The sequence below is a fragment of the Limulus polyphemus genome, unplaced genomic scaffold (genome assembly GCF_000517525.1).
Source record: "Limulus polyphemus unplaced genomic scaffold, Limulus_polyphemus-2.1.2 Scaffold1587, whole genome shotgun sequence".
NCBI classification, from domain to species: domain Eukaryota; kingdom Metazoa; phylum Arthropoda; class Merostomata; order Xiphosura; family Limulidae; genus Limulus; species Limulus polyphemus.
The window spans coordinates 119,741-137,240 of record NW_013667197.1 but is presented as its reverse complement, the minus strand read 5'-3'; the positions used below and the strand labels follow the sequence as shown (position 1 = coordinate 137,240).

At 30.8% G+C, this 17,500-nt stretch overlaps 1 protein-coding gene across 2 annotated transcripts in view; it reads left to right on the top strand.

Moving 5' to 3' along the window:
- LOC106464209 (DDB1- and CUL4-associated factor 11-like) overlaps positions 1–17,500 on the top strand; it is a 40,474-nt gene that overhangs the window by 13,867 nt on the left and 9,107 nt on the right. For both annotated transcript variants that reach the window (XM_013924337.2, XM_013924336.2), the window contains exons 5-14: positions 581–645; positions 1,385–1,485; positions 3,012–3,114; positions 3,426–3,469; positions 3,700–3,823; positions 3,940–3,997; positions 4,401–4,493; positions 7,199–7,291; positions 9,562–9,651; positions 12,104–12,167. In XM_013924337.2, the coding sequence (XP_013779791.1) occupies positions 581–645; positions 1,385–1,485; positions 3,012–3,114; positions 3,426–3,469; positions 3,700–3,823; positions 3,940–3,997; positions 4,401–4,493; positions 7,199–7,291; positions 9,562–9,651; positions 12,104–12,167 (835 nt within the window). The remainder of the gene's footprint in view (positions 1–580; positions 646–1,384; positions 1,486–3,011; positions 3,115–3,425; positions 3,470–3,699; positions 3,824–3,939; positions 3,998–4,400; positions 4,494–7,198; positions 7,292–9,561; positions 9,652–12,103; positions 12,168–17,500) is intronic.

Genomic DNA, 17,500 nt, shown 5'->3' with positions numbered 1-17,500 from the left:
GAAACATTGTACATTTGCTGTTATGTTAAACTTATATTAAAGTTTTTCTTCATTACCCACTCAAGCCGTCTCCAGCCATTATGTAAAGATCTGACACATTATAAATTGAAACATCTTTATTGTAATTTTCCTGGTTGCAGAAGAAACGCTACAACCGAGGAAAATGTCTGAGAGGTAATGAGTTGCAACTAATATTTTTCGTAACATGTTTCCCCAGCTATACAATATATCGGTGCCAGTAATGCATACACTGATACTAGTCAATAATTTGTTTTTCATGGTTGTATTCTTTCCCCAGTGCAAAATAGTCAGTGATAAATGGCTGCATCGATTCATGTTGCCTTTATCCACATGCAATAATAGCAATTATTACAGCTTTCTCTTCTGAAAAAGTGAAGTTTATTGGGTATTTTTAATTTGTATCTAGTTTTAGAAGTATGATAAACAGAACTCAATAGTACATGTTGTGCAGTATATCAGTCAGTAGTAGTTTGACCCATAATTAGTGTTAGTAAACAAATAAACATGATCTAGTGATTGAGTCAGTGAACTGGTAATTCTTTGGAGACTTACATTTCAGAGAGAAGTTGGAGTGCGAAATCATGAACGTTTTAGTACCGGAGACTGCTGTTTATTTAATTTAAGGTGAGTAACTTTATGTGCACAGGTAGGGGGTCCAAGTGTGCATTCCAGGACTTTTTACAGGGTGTCATTCAACATAGTATTATATATTTAATGTCAGAGTTATAAAGTATTTATTTGACCATAGATTGCTGATGTAGGAACATTTCGTGATAGAGGAGAGTAACTATCAGATACCATATACATGGATACTGAAATAACCTGTAGATAAGCATATCGGAGGTTCTAAAGGTTATGTAAGTGTAATATGCAAATATTATAATGGACAAAAGCATTTTTATTCTTCACATGAAATCACTTTACATTCAAGAATCTGAGTTAGACAGATGTCATCAATTCAATTACTTCTCCAATACAAACTAGGTCCATTAACCCATGTACATTGGGTTAATCAATACTTGTGTAATGCCTGTAAATTTATGACGGAATTTGTTTATTATGGTGTTAATTGATTTTAATGTATTGTACTATTATATAAATATATAACAATCTACATGGATTTTGTTTTTCAGAATTATATAAGGAAAGTGTGAAAATATAAAACGACAAATTCATACAGCTGTAAAAGAGTGAAAATTTGACCTAGATAATCTGTATGAAGAAGATTATAATACTTGATTTTATTTGTGTGTATGTTGCACAGTATAGTTCACTCTTTAGCTTTGTGTTGAGTTAGCTCCAAAACGTTTTTTCTTTAATGCTTATTGCACCTATATTAACATAGGCTTGTCAAATATTTTAGGTTACTTCCTAACAAAATGAAAATAGTGGATAAATACCACAGTAAAGCATTTTGTGGCATGTTTACCAGAAATGGGGATTTGTTCATGTCAGCTTCTCAAGGTATGTTTTTGAAAGGATTTTGGTTTGGACTCTTCATTGATATATATAAAAAGTCTTCACTAGGGTTTCTTAAATATATAGCAGAGGATCAAACAATAATTAATTTTTGATCTCTCTTTTTTTTTTATATTAATGTGTTTAAAAAACTCAAATGTGTAATGTCTAGGTTTACTCCCTAAATAAATAAATAAATATATGTATGTATATATAGCATGAAGTAGTGTAGTATATATTTTATTTATATTTATAAATTTAGGTTTTTTTTAAGTTTACAGCTCAACACACTTGTTAAATTATGAATATCAACACATTAGATCTAATTACAAATATGTGGAAAAGCTATTTATATGAGTAAAGATGTCCTGTGTCATTCATATAAACATGCATTTAATGGATTCTGTACTAATCAATGAATTATTCACTATTCTATTTTACATATGAAATTATCTACATTTTCTGGCAATAGATTAGTTATTTCAATACTCTAATTTAAATGTATAGGATGGCCATGATATTATAGCTGAGAAACAGTGAATATTGTGGAAAATGATGTTCAGCATATGGAAGACAAAATGAGGCAATATAAAGAAATGAATAAATGTTGCCATCAGGGTGCATAATTATAACTATAAATGTTGAAGTAAGCTGAAATCACTTGGATGATGGATACAAGAAATGTGGCTAAGACTACAAGAGAAAGCAGATTTCAGCCCAGCAGATATCAGGTTACGGGATCACTTCAGGATGCAATTCAACAAGCAGATGCTTGTATTCCTTGGAACATAAGGCAGTCTGGTGTTCTTACATTAATCTTTTTCAGCTGGATGTTGTAGTTGAGGATAGATTGAATAGATCCTACAGAAATATGTCTCTGATGGCAATGTTTTATTGGCTGATTTTGGCTATCTTAATTGGAATACTACGTACAGTTTGTTCTCCTCTTCTAAGAATCCTATTGACTTACTGGAAAGGACTCAGAAGAAGGATACTAGGATAGAAGACTGTATGTGGGACCAATGAAAAAAAATCCTCCGATTTCTTTTGCTGTATTCTGAAGGTAATAAAATGAGAGGACACAAGTTTCATTTTTGGAAAAGACAGGTTAACCTCCAGTTAAGACAGTTTCATTTTTCTAACATAATGATAAACTTGTGGAATAAGTTGTCTTCAGCTGTAGTTGAGGCCATAACTTTACTGGAGTTTAAAATGAGAATTTATGATTTCCTGAAAAACGAAGAGTGGATTCAAATTTTTACTTGTTTCAAGGGCTGGTATGCAAGGATAGCTTTGAAGGACCAAATAGCTTTTCCTTATTGCCTGTATGTTATGTTATGATATTCCTCAATTTTCCAATTCGTACATTTCCTGACTGTGGCACTGCATAGAGTCAAAGAACTTTATAGCCATCCTGTTTATTAGCTAACTTCACTCGTAAATGTCTCTTTCAAGAACTTTCTAATAATCCAAACTTATTGCTTCGTAAGAATATAATAGTGACAATGAGTATAATATTTCTTCTCAAACAGATGGTAATATTAGAATATACGATACAAGTAATGGGTACTTCAAGTTAAAGAAGGTTGTCCCAGCTCAAGATGTTGGATGGAGTGTATTAGACACCGCTGTTAGGTAAGAATGTCTTCACTGTTTAGTGCCATGACTAAGTGCTAGCTAGCAGTAATTCTATTAATTTAAACAACTAGTTATTTTGTAGTTATTGTTGGTATCAAATATGTGTTTTAGGTGCTGGTGCTAGCAGTTATTATTAACTAACTATATGGTAGTGTATGCAATGTGTTTTTGATAGTAATTATTATATTGTATTTGCTGAAAGTATTTGTTAACATCATAGAGATTTATGAATGCAAAACTGTTTATTTTGCGAACATAAAAAAAAAAATAATATTCTTAACTGACTTTGTTTTTCCTACCACCTTTAGCCCAGATGGACAACACTTCATCTACTCAAGCTGGTCAGAATACAGTAAGTTTAATTTTATTCTATATAAATATGACTTCCAAATTCGATTGATATTAAGAGATAAAAAAAAGAAAATTGAATTAATAGTTATATTCAATTTCATAAAATAACTATTGTGCATATTGTACTAAAAATAGAAATTAAAAGTGACTATAGATTGTTACTTTTGCAAACTACCCACTAGTGGCTGTATGTTTCAAGAAAAATATTTGTGTGTATTTTATGTTTTTCAGTTCACATATGTAACATACATGGAGAACATGAGACACATGAAGCTCTAGTTTTGTCACCAGAAGATCGTCGATTCTGTATATTTTCTCTACGCTTTTCCCAAGATGGTAGAGAGATTCTTGGAGGGTAAGCAATGCATTCTTTGTATAAAAGGATGTACCATTTTTTTATATAACTGTAAAGAATGGTGGTCTATGTTTTCATCAGTATCTAATAGCAAGTCATTTTTAATTTATTTTCAGAGCCAATGATGAATGTATATATGTTTATGACCGAGATTTGAATAAAAGATCATTGAAGGTGAGTTACTTCCTTTTACCAAAAAAAAATGTTGATTGAAGTGACATCATACATAATTTTTAAAATTTAATATACAAGATGGTTTGCAGTTTATTTGAACTTGTTGGATAATTCTGGTAGACAACATAATGAAATAAGTATGTGTGATGAATAATTAATTGACCTATTACTTAGTTTGGTGAAAAACCTAGTTTAAAGTAACTGGAAATAAATGCTATGTAGTCTTATATCATCACTTTTCATTACGGTAAGTCACATTAACTGACTTTGTAGGATATTTACCAGAGAAAGTTATTCTTTTGTGATGATAATTACCCTGCTTGTAGGTTGTTTAAAAGAAGAGGAATTTTTCTCCTGCCATGATTTGTGATAAATTGTTTAAACTTAACTTTTTTTATGTTAGATCAGGTCCCACGAAGATGATGTCAACACGGTTGCATTTGCGGATGCCACGTCACACATTCTGTTCAGCGGTGGAGATGATGGATTATGCAAGGTATGGTTAGTGAAACTCTGTTTTAATGTATAATTAAAAACATTTTCTAATGAATAATTGTTAAGTAGGTGAAAATATAATCTACAGAATAATTTTTAGTGGATCGCTTCTTGAGAAGTAATAAAATAATTGTTGGCTTAATTATTTTGAACAGGTTTTAGTTGGGTTTTTGGTAGTCTGCACAGCTAGAAATGTAAATATGTCATTTAATCTATTAAACTTTTTCTTTTTTTCAGATTTTATGTCTCTAAACCTAACTATTCATACATATATGTATTCATTTATCTATAAAACCAAAACACACAAGTTTCCATCTGTGAATACAAATAACATAACATTTCTCTATCTGTGCATTGTTATATGTATGAATGTGTTGTGTGTGTGTATGGTCTTTATTGATATTTATTGTAATTTGAATGATAAGAGAATTTTGTATGTGGTATATAAAGTTACTGTTAAATATATATATGTGTGTGTGTGTGTGTGTGTGAAAGAGAGAGAGAGAGAGAAAGAGATTTAAAATTAAGTATAGCTTCAGATGAAGTATTAACTGATCTTATTTAAAATCTGACAAGATACATAATGTTTTTCTATTTATATAGGAATCAGAGAATTGCTTAACGTTTTGTCAGTGATCAATCCTTGAAGGTATCTATGAACCAAAGAAATTTTGTAAAAGAAGTGTTTCTTGGGTCAGATGTTACTTGTTTATGAACAAATTCAATGAAAAATGTAATTGGATATTCTTTTAATAATTTGGGGAGGGAGGAGGGTATTCACCCTAGGTAGGAATAACAGTCAACAATGAGTTACCTGGATATTAAACATATACTCTTGTGGATATGTGGATAGGTCTTATGTTTATGTAAACCTGCTCCTTAGTAATAAACTTAGATAATAAAAACCTTTTTCCAATGCTTTTACCATATGCAAAATCTAATGAACATTTCATCATTGTATTTTGATCTGAAGAATTTCCTTGTTTTGATTTACAAAGATAATACATTTTCTTCTCTTCTTGTGCTCTGCACATCTCACCGTCAAATGTCTTTGCAATGGCCACCTCTTCTTTTAAATCTATCACTTTCGCTACACCAAACCATCCTACTTTTGACAACACTTAACTGCACAACCAACCACATAAACATCAGTGACTATTTATAGGCTGTCTACCTATCCATTCAACAAGAACATCATGATTACCACACGTCCCTTAACAGTATATTAAGTCACTTAGCTGCCTTTCACAATCTGTCATTATCATCCGGATACTGGCCGTCAATCTGGAAATCGGCAATTATAAAAATTATTCCCAAAAAAGACGCGACCCTCTGCCTACTGAAAAACTACAGGACAGTAAGCCTACCCAACATACTAGGTAAGCTTATGAAAAAAATTTTATCCAATAGACTTATCCACTATTTAGAAAGCAACAACATCCAAAATGCCAGCAGAAATGCAGACAAACAACAGACACTTAGTAAGGCTAGTTGATCTATCTATCAAGTCTTCATTTGCAATCATTCAACTTTGGCAACTTTTTTGATGTAAAACAGGCTTTTGACAAAGTGTGCCATAATACTTTTAAATATAAACTAAATTCACACAAGGTTCCCATTCCCATCACCGAGTGCTATCTAGTTTTATTACAAATAGAATAGCTAAAGTAAAAGTCAATAATACCACATCTAATGCATTTCCCTTAAAAGCAGAAGTCCCTCAGGGTTCTGTCCTTAGCCTGCTGTTGTACATTCTCTTTGTCAGTGGTATACTGCTCCCACAGTTAATATATATACCCTCATTTCCCAGTATGCCAGGTAAATTATTTGACACCTGGATCATGAAAGCATGTTTCCAAAAACATCTTGGGCATTGGGTAATTATATCCCTACCTCCCTGAAAAGGACCATCTACCAGTAAGTCCTTTTGACTCTTTTGGCTTAATTTTCCTTCAAAATTTTAGTTTATAATCATAAAATCATGTTTCATGTTTAAACAATCTCATCAAGAAAACCTGGAACTTTTGTGCTTGGTCCCACCTTTCACTGCTTCTCTCACTATCACTCCTGATTGATGTCATTGCCACATGGTATCAACAATGGCATGTACTCCACCTCGGCCTGGAAAAGGCATCTCCTCTGCTTTCTCCATCGACTTGAGGTTGTATCTGCCTCGACTCTACACACCTCACTCAACGAGGTTCACTAAACCTTTTAAACTCAAAAGCTAAATCATTTCATTCCATTGTGGTTAGTACTGTAAACAGTCATGTGCGGGGTGAAGAGAAACCAAAGTTTCTGAATATCCAGGGTTATCTTTCAGACACCAATTCCCTTGGAGCCTGAAAGTTTAAAACCTAAATTCCTGCCAAGTATTTTGGTTTGGTTTGGAGTGAAGTAAGAATTTTTATTTAAATATTTAACGTTAACATTTTTGGAGTGGAAGCCGTTTACTTGCATGCTTTGTCTTATGTATGCTCTACTAACCAATTTTAGGCTATAGGTTTATAATTTCACCCACATAAAATGAATATGTACAAGTTCTATTATTGCATTATAAAAACCCTTTTAAGTATTTGGATTGTTTCAGTAGACTGGGAAACAACTATTTTCATGATTTAATAGTAGAATTTGTTAACATCCACTTGTGCAATATAGATGTATATAAAAAAATATATATATATGTATATTGAATATATTCTACAGGTGTGGGATCGACGAACCCTGAATGAGGATTGCCCTCGACCAGTTGGAATTTTAGCCGGCCATATAGATGGAATAACTTACGTAGATCCCAAGGTTCAAAATTTTTTAAATTTCCTTTACCACTATATTATATTGACTTATTTGTTTAGTCTTGTAGGTCTTGAAATTTATTTGATTAGACCAACTTTGTTTTTGGTTATGCAATGATTTCAGTCGGTCAAAAAGCTAACATTTTTTACTGTGAGTTCATTACATAGAAATATGATTTGTAATGACAGCCAAATAGATAATTAGTAAAATTTTAATATTCATAAATTTTCACATCAGCATAATAAAATGAAGCTGTAGTCAACTAAAATTAGTTTTAGTCTACAGGATTTGAAATGTTTTTTATGAAACATTTTGCTTCATTTGTTTCAATATGTTCTTCACTTTATTTCTTTTAATCTAGAAAATAGCAGATATTGGATAATTTGTAGGTTCAGGACCAATCTTTTCATCTTTTAGCAGCAGTTATGCTATTCATTAAGCATTGTGATTAATTTTACCAAAGCTTTATCAAGATTTGGATTTTTGGTGCATTTAACTCTTCTGACACGGGGTTGGTCAATTTGACTGAGTCACGTGACCTTCTGTACTTGTTTAAAGTTGATGTAAATTTAATATTTATAACTCTCTATATATTGGGGATATCTTCACGAAGTTTGGCAGTCTTTCACATACAAAATGTCATATTTCTTAGGGAAGTACTTTTAATATAATAAAATAAAGTTTTATCCATAAATATATTGAGTATTTGTTTTGAATAGTCCATGTGCAAAGTAATTTGCATGTTAAAATTAAAAATACTTTTTGTCATCTCAAAAAATCTCAAATTTCCTTTGTGTAATCCCTAAAACGTCCTAAATGCATTTAAAACCTTTTTTTTCACAAAATTGTTATAATTCATCTGTTATTTTCTTTACCCTAATCTCAAAACTGGATCGGTCAATTCGACCGACCTCGTAACCCCCCCAAAAAAATCGAAATAAACCTAAATTAACCTTCTTTTCTTTCTAGGATGACTTCAAATTGTAACATGAAACTACATTCATTTATCCTAAGTAGCTCTAAGTTCGTAACTTTATACATCTATTTATAATTAAATTTTATCGTTTTATTGCCCTTTGAACTGTGTCTAACTGCTAACCGCTCCATTATAAGTTGTAAATCACTCGGGGAACGTGCAGCTCATGTTACGCTATCGAATTACATTACCCACGAGCTGCTCGCGTGCCTGCTTCATGAACAATTTTAATTATACTATTATTATTATTACTTATTTTACCTATTCTAGTCTTAAATAACTTAAAAAGATCCATACTTTTAATTTTATTTACTTTTATAATAATAAATAAACAAGAAATAAGTACTTACCCAGTTTTCTTTTTTCTTGCCCTTAATTGTTGAGGAGAGTTAAGCCTGATTTTTTTTTTTTTTAGTTGATTATAGTAAAGCACTTAACAGTTTTTATTTAATTAAATAATACACCAAAGAATATAGAGTAATAACATGCAAAAAGTAGACAAATTCACTTCTAAAAATTTTCCTGGCTTTCTAACAAGAGCTGTTACAAATTCATCCAAGCTAGTCCTTACCTTTCCCTAGGGAATGAAGCCTGTAATACAAGTGAAATTGACAATTATCTATTCAGAACACAACATAATATAATACATCATTTAATAGATGAAAACCTTGGCTTTCTATTGGTTATAGGTAATGTATAATTAAATGTAAGAGAGAACTATTAACAAATCCCAAAAAGGAGGATGTGATAGGAGGGGTCTGATTTTCTCTTTGATAGCTCTGTAACCAAACAAAATTGAAGACTTTAAAAATTATGGTCTGTTTGAGTAATAATGATTTTATAGAGAGCATTTTACGTTTAATTTCATACATTTTCGAGGGATAAAATAGGAATGATAACATGCTAAGACAAAATGTGTTATGTGTGTTACACTAGTGGAAATTCAGGATTTTTTTATATATATTTCCTTTTAGAACTAAGAACTTAAAACTTGTATACTATTAAAATATGGATTATTAGCTAAGATTTTGCTATTCTAATTAGTATAACATAAACAAAAAGTAGTTTAATAAAATTTTGAATGTAAAACACTAAAACCTTGTGTCATGCGCAGTAAAGGGTACCAAGGCCGATAGGATTAAGACACCAAAAAGTAAATACATTGGTTAATGTAATTTGGTTAAATTTCTTACAAACTATAACAACTTCTGATTTGTCTTTTTAAAACATTGCTACAATATAGTAACAAATGCAGTTACTTTTATTTTAGTGTTGTTTTTAACAATTGTTCATATAGGGAGATGGTCGACATTTAATTACAAACTCAAAGGATCAGACTATCAAGTTGTGGGATATGAGAGCTTTCTCTTCTCAAGAAGCTGCGAAGGTAAAGTATTCAGCTTGAATATCCAAATATTCCAGAAATATGGAGTAAGGTGATTTTTCTTCAGGTTGGCTTCAAAATTTGTCTATATATGTAAGTTATAAGTGACTTTTATTAAGTTGTTCTTACTGAGTCACTTATCTGCTCTTTCCAAAATAACTAGCACTTGAGGTGAAACTAGCATGTTAATTCGTAATTTAGATACATGTTAAAAATTTAACCAAAAAAAAGAGAATATGATTTTTATGTGAATATAAAATAGAAGTACCCATGAGAACTATAAATACTGTGAATGTATATTTTTATTTTTGAAACAGTAAAAGTTGTCTTGGAACTAAAGCATGTATAGATTTTTTCACTGAAATATTAACAGCTGATATTGACATTTATACTATGAATAAACTTGCCAGAGGCTTTATTAAGTTGAAGTATACCATTCATCATGTGCAGAGTAGAGATCTTAATTTGATTTTCCATACCAGATCCATTGTACTATTGGCTTTTTGTGTTATTACAATAGAAAAAATCTCTCTTAACCATTTATTTACTGAAACGAAGGCAGTTTTCTTGTTTTGTGGCATGCGTCACTTGATTATAAAGTTGTACAAAAAAAATGGTACTTATTATCAACCAATCAAGTAAATGTGTATTTCAGTAATAGTTTCATTTTCTTAACCTGGCTCATTTTTTAAGGAAATGTACCCTTATGTTTTATTGCACTTGAATATTTTTTTATATATAGATATCTGGTACTTTAAAAGGTAGACAACATGTGACTAATAAAATATGTTAGTTTGGCAAATTTACCAGTATTATTTCATCTAAATATAGTACTTATTTACATTTGATGGAACAACAATTGATAGCACAGATGATTTATCTCCATTAAAATATGTACTACTAATTTAAAGATAAAATATGAGATATATAGCTTATTGGTAAATCAAATAAGATTTGTATCTACTATATTATTCCGAGTCATATATTGGTTAAACAATGTGCATTTAAATGACTGGTTTGGTAATCAACTTCACAGTAAAAATATTTAAGCATTTAAAAAAATAGCTTGGGTAGAAAGTTGTTTTCTATATTCTCTCAAATTACTGTAAAGGCAATTAAGATTTTTAATTAGAGAATACCAAGGTGTGTGTGTGTATATATATACCTACATGTTTGAAAGTTTTCTTCCTAAAAATGAGAATAGTACTATTATCATACTGCATTTACCTACCTATATATTTAAACAAAGTTCGTAGTTCAGTATAAAATTTATTTGAACCATAATGTGTCATTTAACATGATAAAACCCTACCTTTACAAGAGTGTAATTATTTAATTTTTTTTTACTTCATATAGATTACGCAATTTTCTTAGTAATATTTTTTTGTTTTTCCAAGATCCCAAATACATTTAGATTGAGTATAAATAGCCTTTGGGCTGTATGCTTTTATTTGTAAGCATCAGATGTTTCTAACAATTGTTTCAGCATTGTATGTTTATATCTCAACACTATGAACATACACAATCAAATTAGCATACCTGAGTACGAACTGTGGCAACAAGTTAGAGGTTAGATAAATTTGGGAGAAGAACTATAAAATGGATAATAGTTATATGTTTGTTATTGATTAGAGAAATTGTTATGGAAGTAAGTTTTGAGTTAATCAGGTAAAACAGAAAGGAAGATATATTATAAATCAGATAAAAGTAAATAACAGATGTGTTTCTAACATAGATGAAATATAGCTTATGTTAAATAAAAAGCAATTTTTTATAGGCTAAATTAGAATATGAGAGTTACTGGGCAAATTTAAATTAAAGAGGCAATATGTAAAAAACAAAATTGACAAATAGTTGCCAGTTGTCATCATATTTCAGGCCTTTGGGTTCAGTAGGAGATATCCAGCTAAGTTATGCGACTATAAACAGTTTGATAACAGATACGTAAAAGCATTTTATTGGTCAGATAAGAGCTATGATAGAGGATACATCATTAAGTTATTAGGTAAGATATAAGCAACTGAAATATTAGTCGAGACAAAAAATGTGAAAGTGAAGTTGGTAAATGAATTTTATTTAAGCTTTTATAAAATATAAGTTGAAAATTAGTTCAAATTAAAAAATATTCATACATTGTGAAATTATACTTTAATGTTCACTCAACAACAAATTCTAAGTAATATTAAGTAAAAATAAAACCATTTCTCATTATGGAAAAACAAAACTGAACTCAAATCAGTTTTCATGCAGAAACTTTCTTTGCTGAATCCACCAATAGATCACACTAAGACATAGCAATAAGAGGGTAATCATTACCAATGTACCATTAAGTACAAGTTATAAAACCTTAGAGATTAATAAAGTAAGGTAACCTCTAAGTACTATCCGTGTGTATTTATAAACCAATCAACTATATGACCAAAGCATGCTACCTTGATTGATTGTTTTCTTACAGGCAGCTAGAACTATTGTCTCTTCACAAAACTGGGATTACAGATGGCAGAGAATTCCCAGAAAATGTAAGTAATAACAGCAGTGATAATTCAATAGTGTTTTTTATTATTCAAAATTAATTTCAGAGTTTGTTTTAAGAGTGGCTGAAAAGTAATGCTTGATTAGTTTTATACAGTTTTTCAGTGTTAATTGAATAGTCTTAGCAATTGTATTTTCAGTACATTAGCTTTACATTTCAGATGTAGTTTCATGTAAAGAAAATGTACATAAGATATTAACTGTTTTTAAATCTTAAATTGGCAAACATACTATTGTTGGCTATATTTTTAATCTAAACATTTCTAGAAAGTCATATTGTTGTTTAGCCAGAAGAAAGTTTAATGTACTATAATGGGCATGGCTTTAATGATTAGAATCTTCTTGAAAGGTTAGGAAACTATTTAAACCAATTCAAAAAAGTGAATTAAGCTAAATGAAATTATTGAGTTTGTTAATTTCTGATTTAATCTGTCTGTTTGTTAATTTCAGTCAGTCAGTTAGTTCAGTGCTGTAAATATTGATATTGTGTTTTGACAGAGAAATATTTGTAAGAAATTAGCAAATAAGTGAAATTTCTGTTAAGACATAGTTTATATGTGAAGTTAGGCCTATCAGTGAATATTGCTTACACTAAACATAGAACTTGAAGTTTAAGAATAAAATGTTGTTAAATGTACTAGACTTTGGAACAATGGCATCAAGAGAGAGATTATTTTGGTAAAAAATCACATCAAACCAAGATTTAACTACAAGATGGCTACACATCCTCCAAGAAAGATTGAAAATTTTATGGAAATGATACAACAATGTTGTCTCTTTCCTCTTTAAATTTCTGTCTCTTTCTTCCTAATCTTCGAAAGTTAAAAGAAGATTACAAAGAAAGAGATGAGAAGTTAAGAATGAGACATAGGTTTTATAGAAGAGTTATAACATACTAGAATTATATCGAGAAAACTGTAGAAGATGAATAGACTGAAGTTGACAAAAACCATAGATGTACAGAAGGATTATAACAACAAAATCAATGACAAAAAACCATCTGTACCAGAGTAAACCATATGGAAACTAAATTGCCAAGTGCAGTGACCCAAGCCAATCGCAATCTTTTTCTGTATCTGCTCAAGAATTTCAATGCGCAATGACATGAACTATGGATAAATGGAATAAGAGAATGGATAAATTCTCTTATTCCATTTTGCGTAGAAAAAGGTCTACACCTTTTTCAACTGTTGCTGTGCCACCCATGACTTCAGGGCATTCCTGTACTTCTACAACTACACCAATACCTCATCAAGTTACAGAATATAGCAAGCTATTTCAATATCATTGTTCAATAAAGAAACCAATTGACTGTGATGTAAAGATACCATGGAGGATATATATGGCATAGTTTGAAATAATTTTCAAAGTGATTGGATAGAATATTGGACAGCAAACTATTCATATTACTGTTCATTTAAAAGGTCCAGCTTTAATACATTAACCTTAATACGATGGGTATCTTTTACTGCACATGACACATTTTAGTGTCTTACATTCACAATTTTATTAAACTACTTATTGTTTATGTTATCCCAATTACTGTAGCATAAAATCTTAGCTAATAATCCATATTTTGATAGTATAAAAGTTTTAAGTTTTTAATTCTACAAGGCAACATTAAAAATAATCCTGAATTTCCCCTAGTATGACACACATGACACATTTTCTCTAGGTATTTTATTTTCTCTATTTTATTCATCACCCAATAAGTATGAAATTCAACATAAATTACTCACTATAAAATCATCATTGTTCAAACAAACTATAATTTTTATAGCCTTCAACTTTGTTTGGTTACAGTGCTATCAAATAGAAAATCACACCCCTCTTGTCACACCCACCCGTCACATCCTCCCTTTTGGGACTTGTTAATAGTTCTCTCTTATGTTTAATTATATATTACCTATAACCAATAGAAAGCCAAGGATTTCATTTATTAAATGATGTTTTATATTACATTGTGTTCTGAACAGATAATCGTCAATTTCACTTGTAATACAGGCTTCGTTTTCACTGGAAAGGTAAGGACTAGCTTAGATGAACTTGTAATGGCTCTTTTCACATAGTTAGAAAGCTAGAAAAATTTTGATTGTTAGAGGAAATTGTCTGCTTTTTGCATGTTATTATTCTATGTTCTTTGTGCATTATTTAATTAAATAAAAATTATTTAATGCACTACTGCCATTAGTATAAAAAGTAGGTTTAAGTGTCATTGATAGTCGACAGCAAAAAAAAAAGAATACTCAGGTGAGTACTTTATTTCTTGTTTCTCATGTTTATTCTTTATTTATTATTATAAAATAACTAAAATGTAGAAATAGAGATCTCTTTAGATTAGTTAAGGTTAGATTAGGTAAATAAACAATAATAATATAATAAAAATATTTCACGAGGCATGCGTGTGAGCAGCTTGGAGTAGCTCGTGGGTTATGTAAATCAATAGTGTAATGTGAGCTGCATGTTACCCAAGTGATTTACAACTATAATGGCATGAATAGTAGTTAGACATGGTTCAAGGGGCAATATAACAATAAATTTAATTATAAATAGATGTACACTGTTATGAGTGTAAAGCTACTTAGGATTAATGAATGTAGTTTCATGCTACATTTGAAATCATTCTAGCAAAAAAAGGGTTTTTTTGTTGTTGTTGTTGTTACAAAGTTAGTCAAATTGACCAACCTTGTATAGTTATGGTAGAGAAAACAACAGATAAAGTATAAAGTTTTACTGAAAATAAACATTTGAAATGTAATTAGGAGGTTTTAGAGATTACAAGAATGAAATTTGAGATGAAGAAAAGTATTTTTAATATTAACATGAAAATCACTTTGCACATGGACTATTCAAAACAAATACTTGATTTATTCAAGGACAAATCTTTCTTTTTAGTTTATTAAAAATATTTCACAAAAAATATGATTTTTTGTATGTGAAAGGCTTATAATGTTTAATGAAAGACTGCCAAATTTCGTGAAGATATACACACTATATCAAAAGTTGTTAGTATCATATCTATAAAGACTTTATATGAGTATAAAAAAGGTCACGTAGTCGGTCAAATTGACCGAGCCTGTGTGGAGAGAGTTAAGCAACCTTCCAGGTATTAGTGGCTGCCTTATCAAATTTAGTGTGTTACATCAGAAGGAAGCTTCTAAAGCAAAGTTTAGGACCAGAGTAAGAAGGAAAGACAAGATCTTAGCTGAAATTGTTGGATTTGTGAAAGCCTTGCCCAGTTTTATCAAGATGTTACAAGTGAAATGACTGAGTTGTTGGCACGTGACTAATTCATAAATGTCTTAGTGGATGAGGATATGTGAATTAGTTTAAAACAAAGTAGGTGTACATCTAAGGGAAGATTGCTCAATTGGCGATGAACATTAAATCAATTAAAGTCACAGATAAGCAATTAAGACAGGAATTATAGATTGTCAGATCAAATAGTGTAGAAATGTCAACTCCCTCTGATGGAAATCTAGAAGAACTGAAATGTTTAATAGGGCAACTGTTAACATACAGTAAACCAGAGAACCAGAAGATTTATCAATTGCAATGTAATAAAATATATTGCCAGGAACTACAAAGAAAAGCCTTTATGAAAAGGAAACAGCTATAAGTGTTGAAAACATAGACATTATACTTGAGACTGTGATGAACTGGCCACTGATAGTGAACCAAGGAGACTATCCTGAAAATAAGAATATTTCATTTGCTCCATTTAAGATAAGGAGTGCAATATTTATAAAAACAAATTCACAAGTCAATAAATTTATTTATGGAAAGCCTCATAAATTGTTGAATGACACTCGCTCTGCACCTACCATTGTTTAACCTGATCTGGTAATGAAAGCTGGAAAATTGTCTCCAGGAGTAAAGCAATATAATCAATTGAAGTGAACAGTAAATATTCATAAAATTGTAGCAAGAGGATAGTTGGAAGTTACCCTCATAGTGGAAAGCTTCTGTACAAAATGTATGTGAATAATTGACATTGAGAATAGACTGTGTGTGTGTGTGGAAACACAGATGTGAGGTTAGACCCGCTTCAAACAGTTTCAGTCTATGAACATGAAATCCCTCTGCACTACATGACAATTAAAACCACCAGAAAATGATATATCAATGACAAAAAGGATAGAAGCACAAGACAATAAAGACAACTAACCTAAAATACCAGAAAGACAGGTGATCCAAACCAATGGTCGTCTGTTGTCATCTGTGGAAGTACTGTGGCAGGAGAATGGTTAACTGGTTAGTTTGCAGAAGACTTCACCAGTGGTAAGTCAGGCTGCTGGAGAGCCTGAGATTCCTGTTGAGATAGTTTATAGTGTATCACCATTGCATTCACTTAACACATTTGCTGCTGTAACAGTTTTAACCCATGTGTTAAACCACATTCATTACTGCTAAAATTAAAAACTTTAGCTACAGTTTGAAACTATCACGTGGCATAAAGATATTGACAGATAGAATAGCCAACACTGGATCGTTTGGCCAGTAATCCTCTATCAGTGGTTTATTCCAATGCCCATGATGAAAAGAACCTCAAGAAATTTTCTCATTTTAGATGCATCAGTTGCAGATTACTGATGCATTCTGCCTTTAAACTTTAGGCTGTTCAATTCCAAGAACTGTTAAGCAAACCAATTTGTTTCAGTGAAGGGAACTTCCCCAGTGACAAGATAGGAAGATAATAAAGGACCTGGGGACATCCCATCTTTGTACCATAAGCCATACAAATGAAAACAATACCAAAAGTTTTTGTAACTGAAAATTTAAGGATTTTGCCTGTTAACTAAAAATAACACATATTTTAGTTGTGTTGATTATTATAATCTTTAGATTTATCAATAATAATGTTTCCAATTGTTAAAAGTTATTGTATAGTTAATTATGAATGTTTAATGTGCCAATGTTTCTTTGTGTAATAGGATTTTTCAAGGAACTTCACAGTCTAGGGATAAAGCAGTATTGTAGACTATGTTTTTGATCTAGATATTTTTGGAAATCTGTTTTTTAGCAGAAGGGAGTTTAAGGCCATGCCCATCAAATTATATTATCTATATAGATAAAATAAGAGTTTTGTCTGTACATTGCTTAGAATAGTGTACTTTTTGCATATCATCACGTTTCATACACCAGAGAAGCCGAAACAAGCCTTATCTCAATTTCTGTCTGTCGGTAACGCTCGCGGACGTGTTTTTGTTTGCTTTTCACGAGAAAACGAGTGCACCGTTTTCTATGAAACTTTTTTTTCTTTGTTTTATAGATGTGTAAGAAGTTTATAGGCTACTTGAAACTATCATATGCCTTTTTG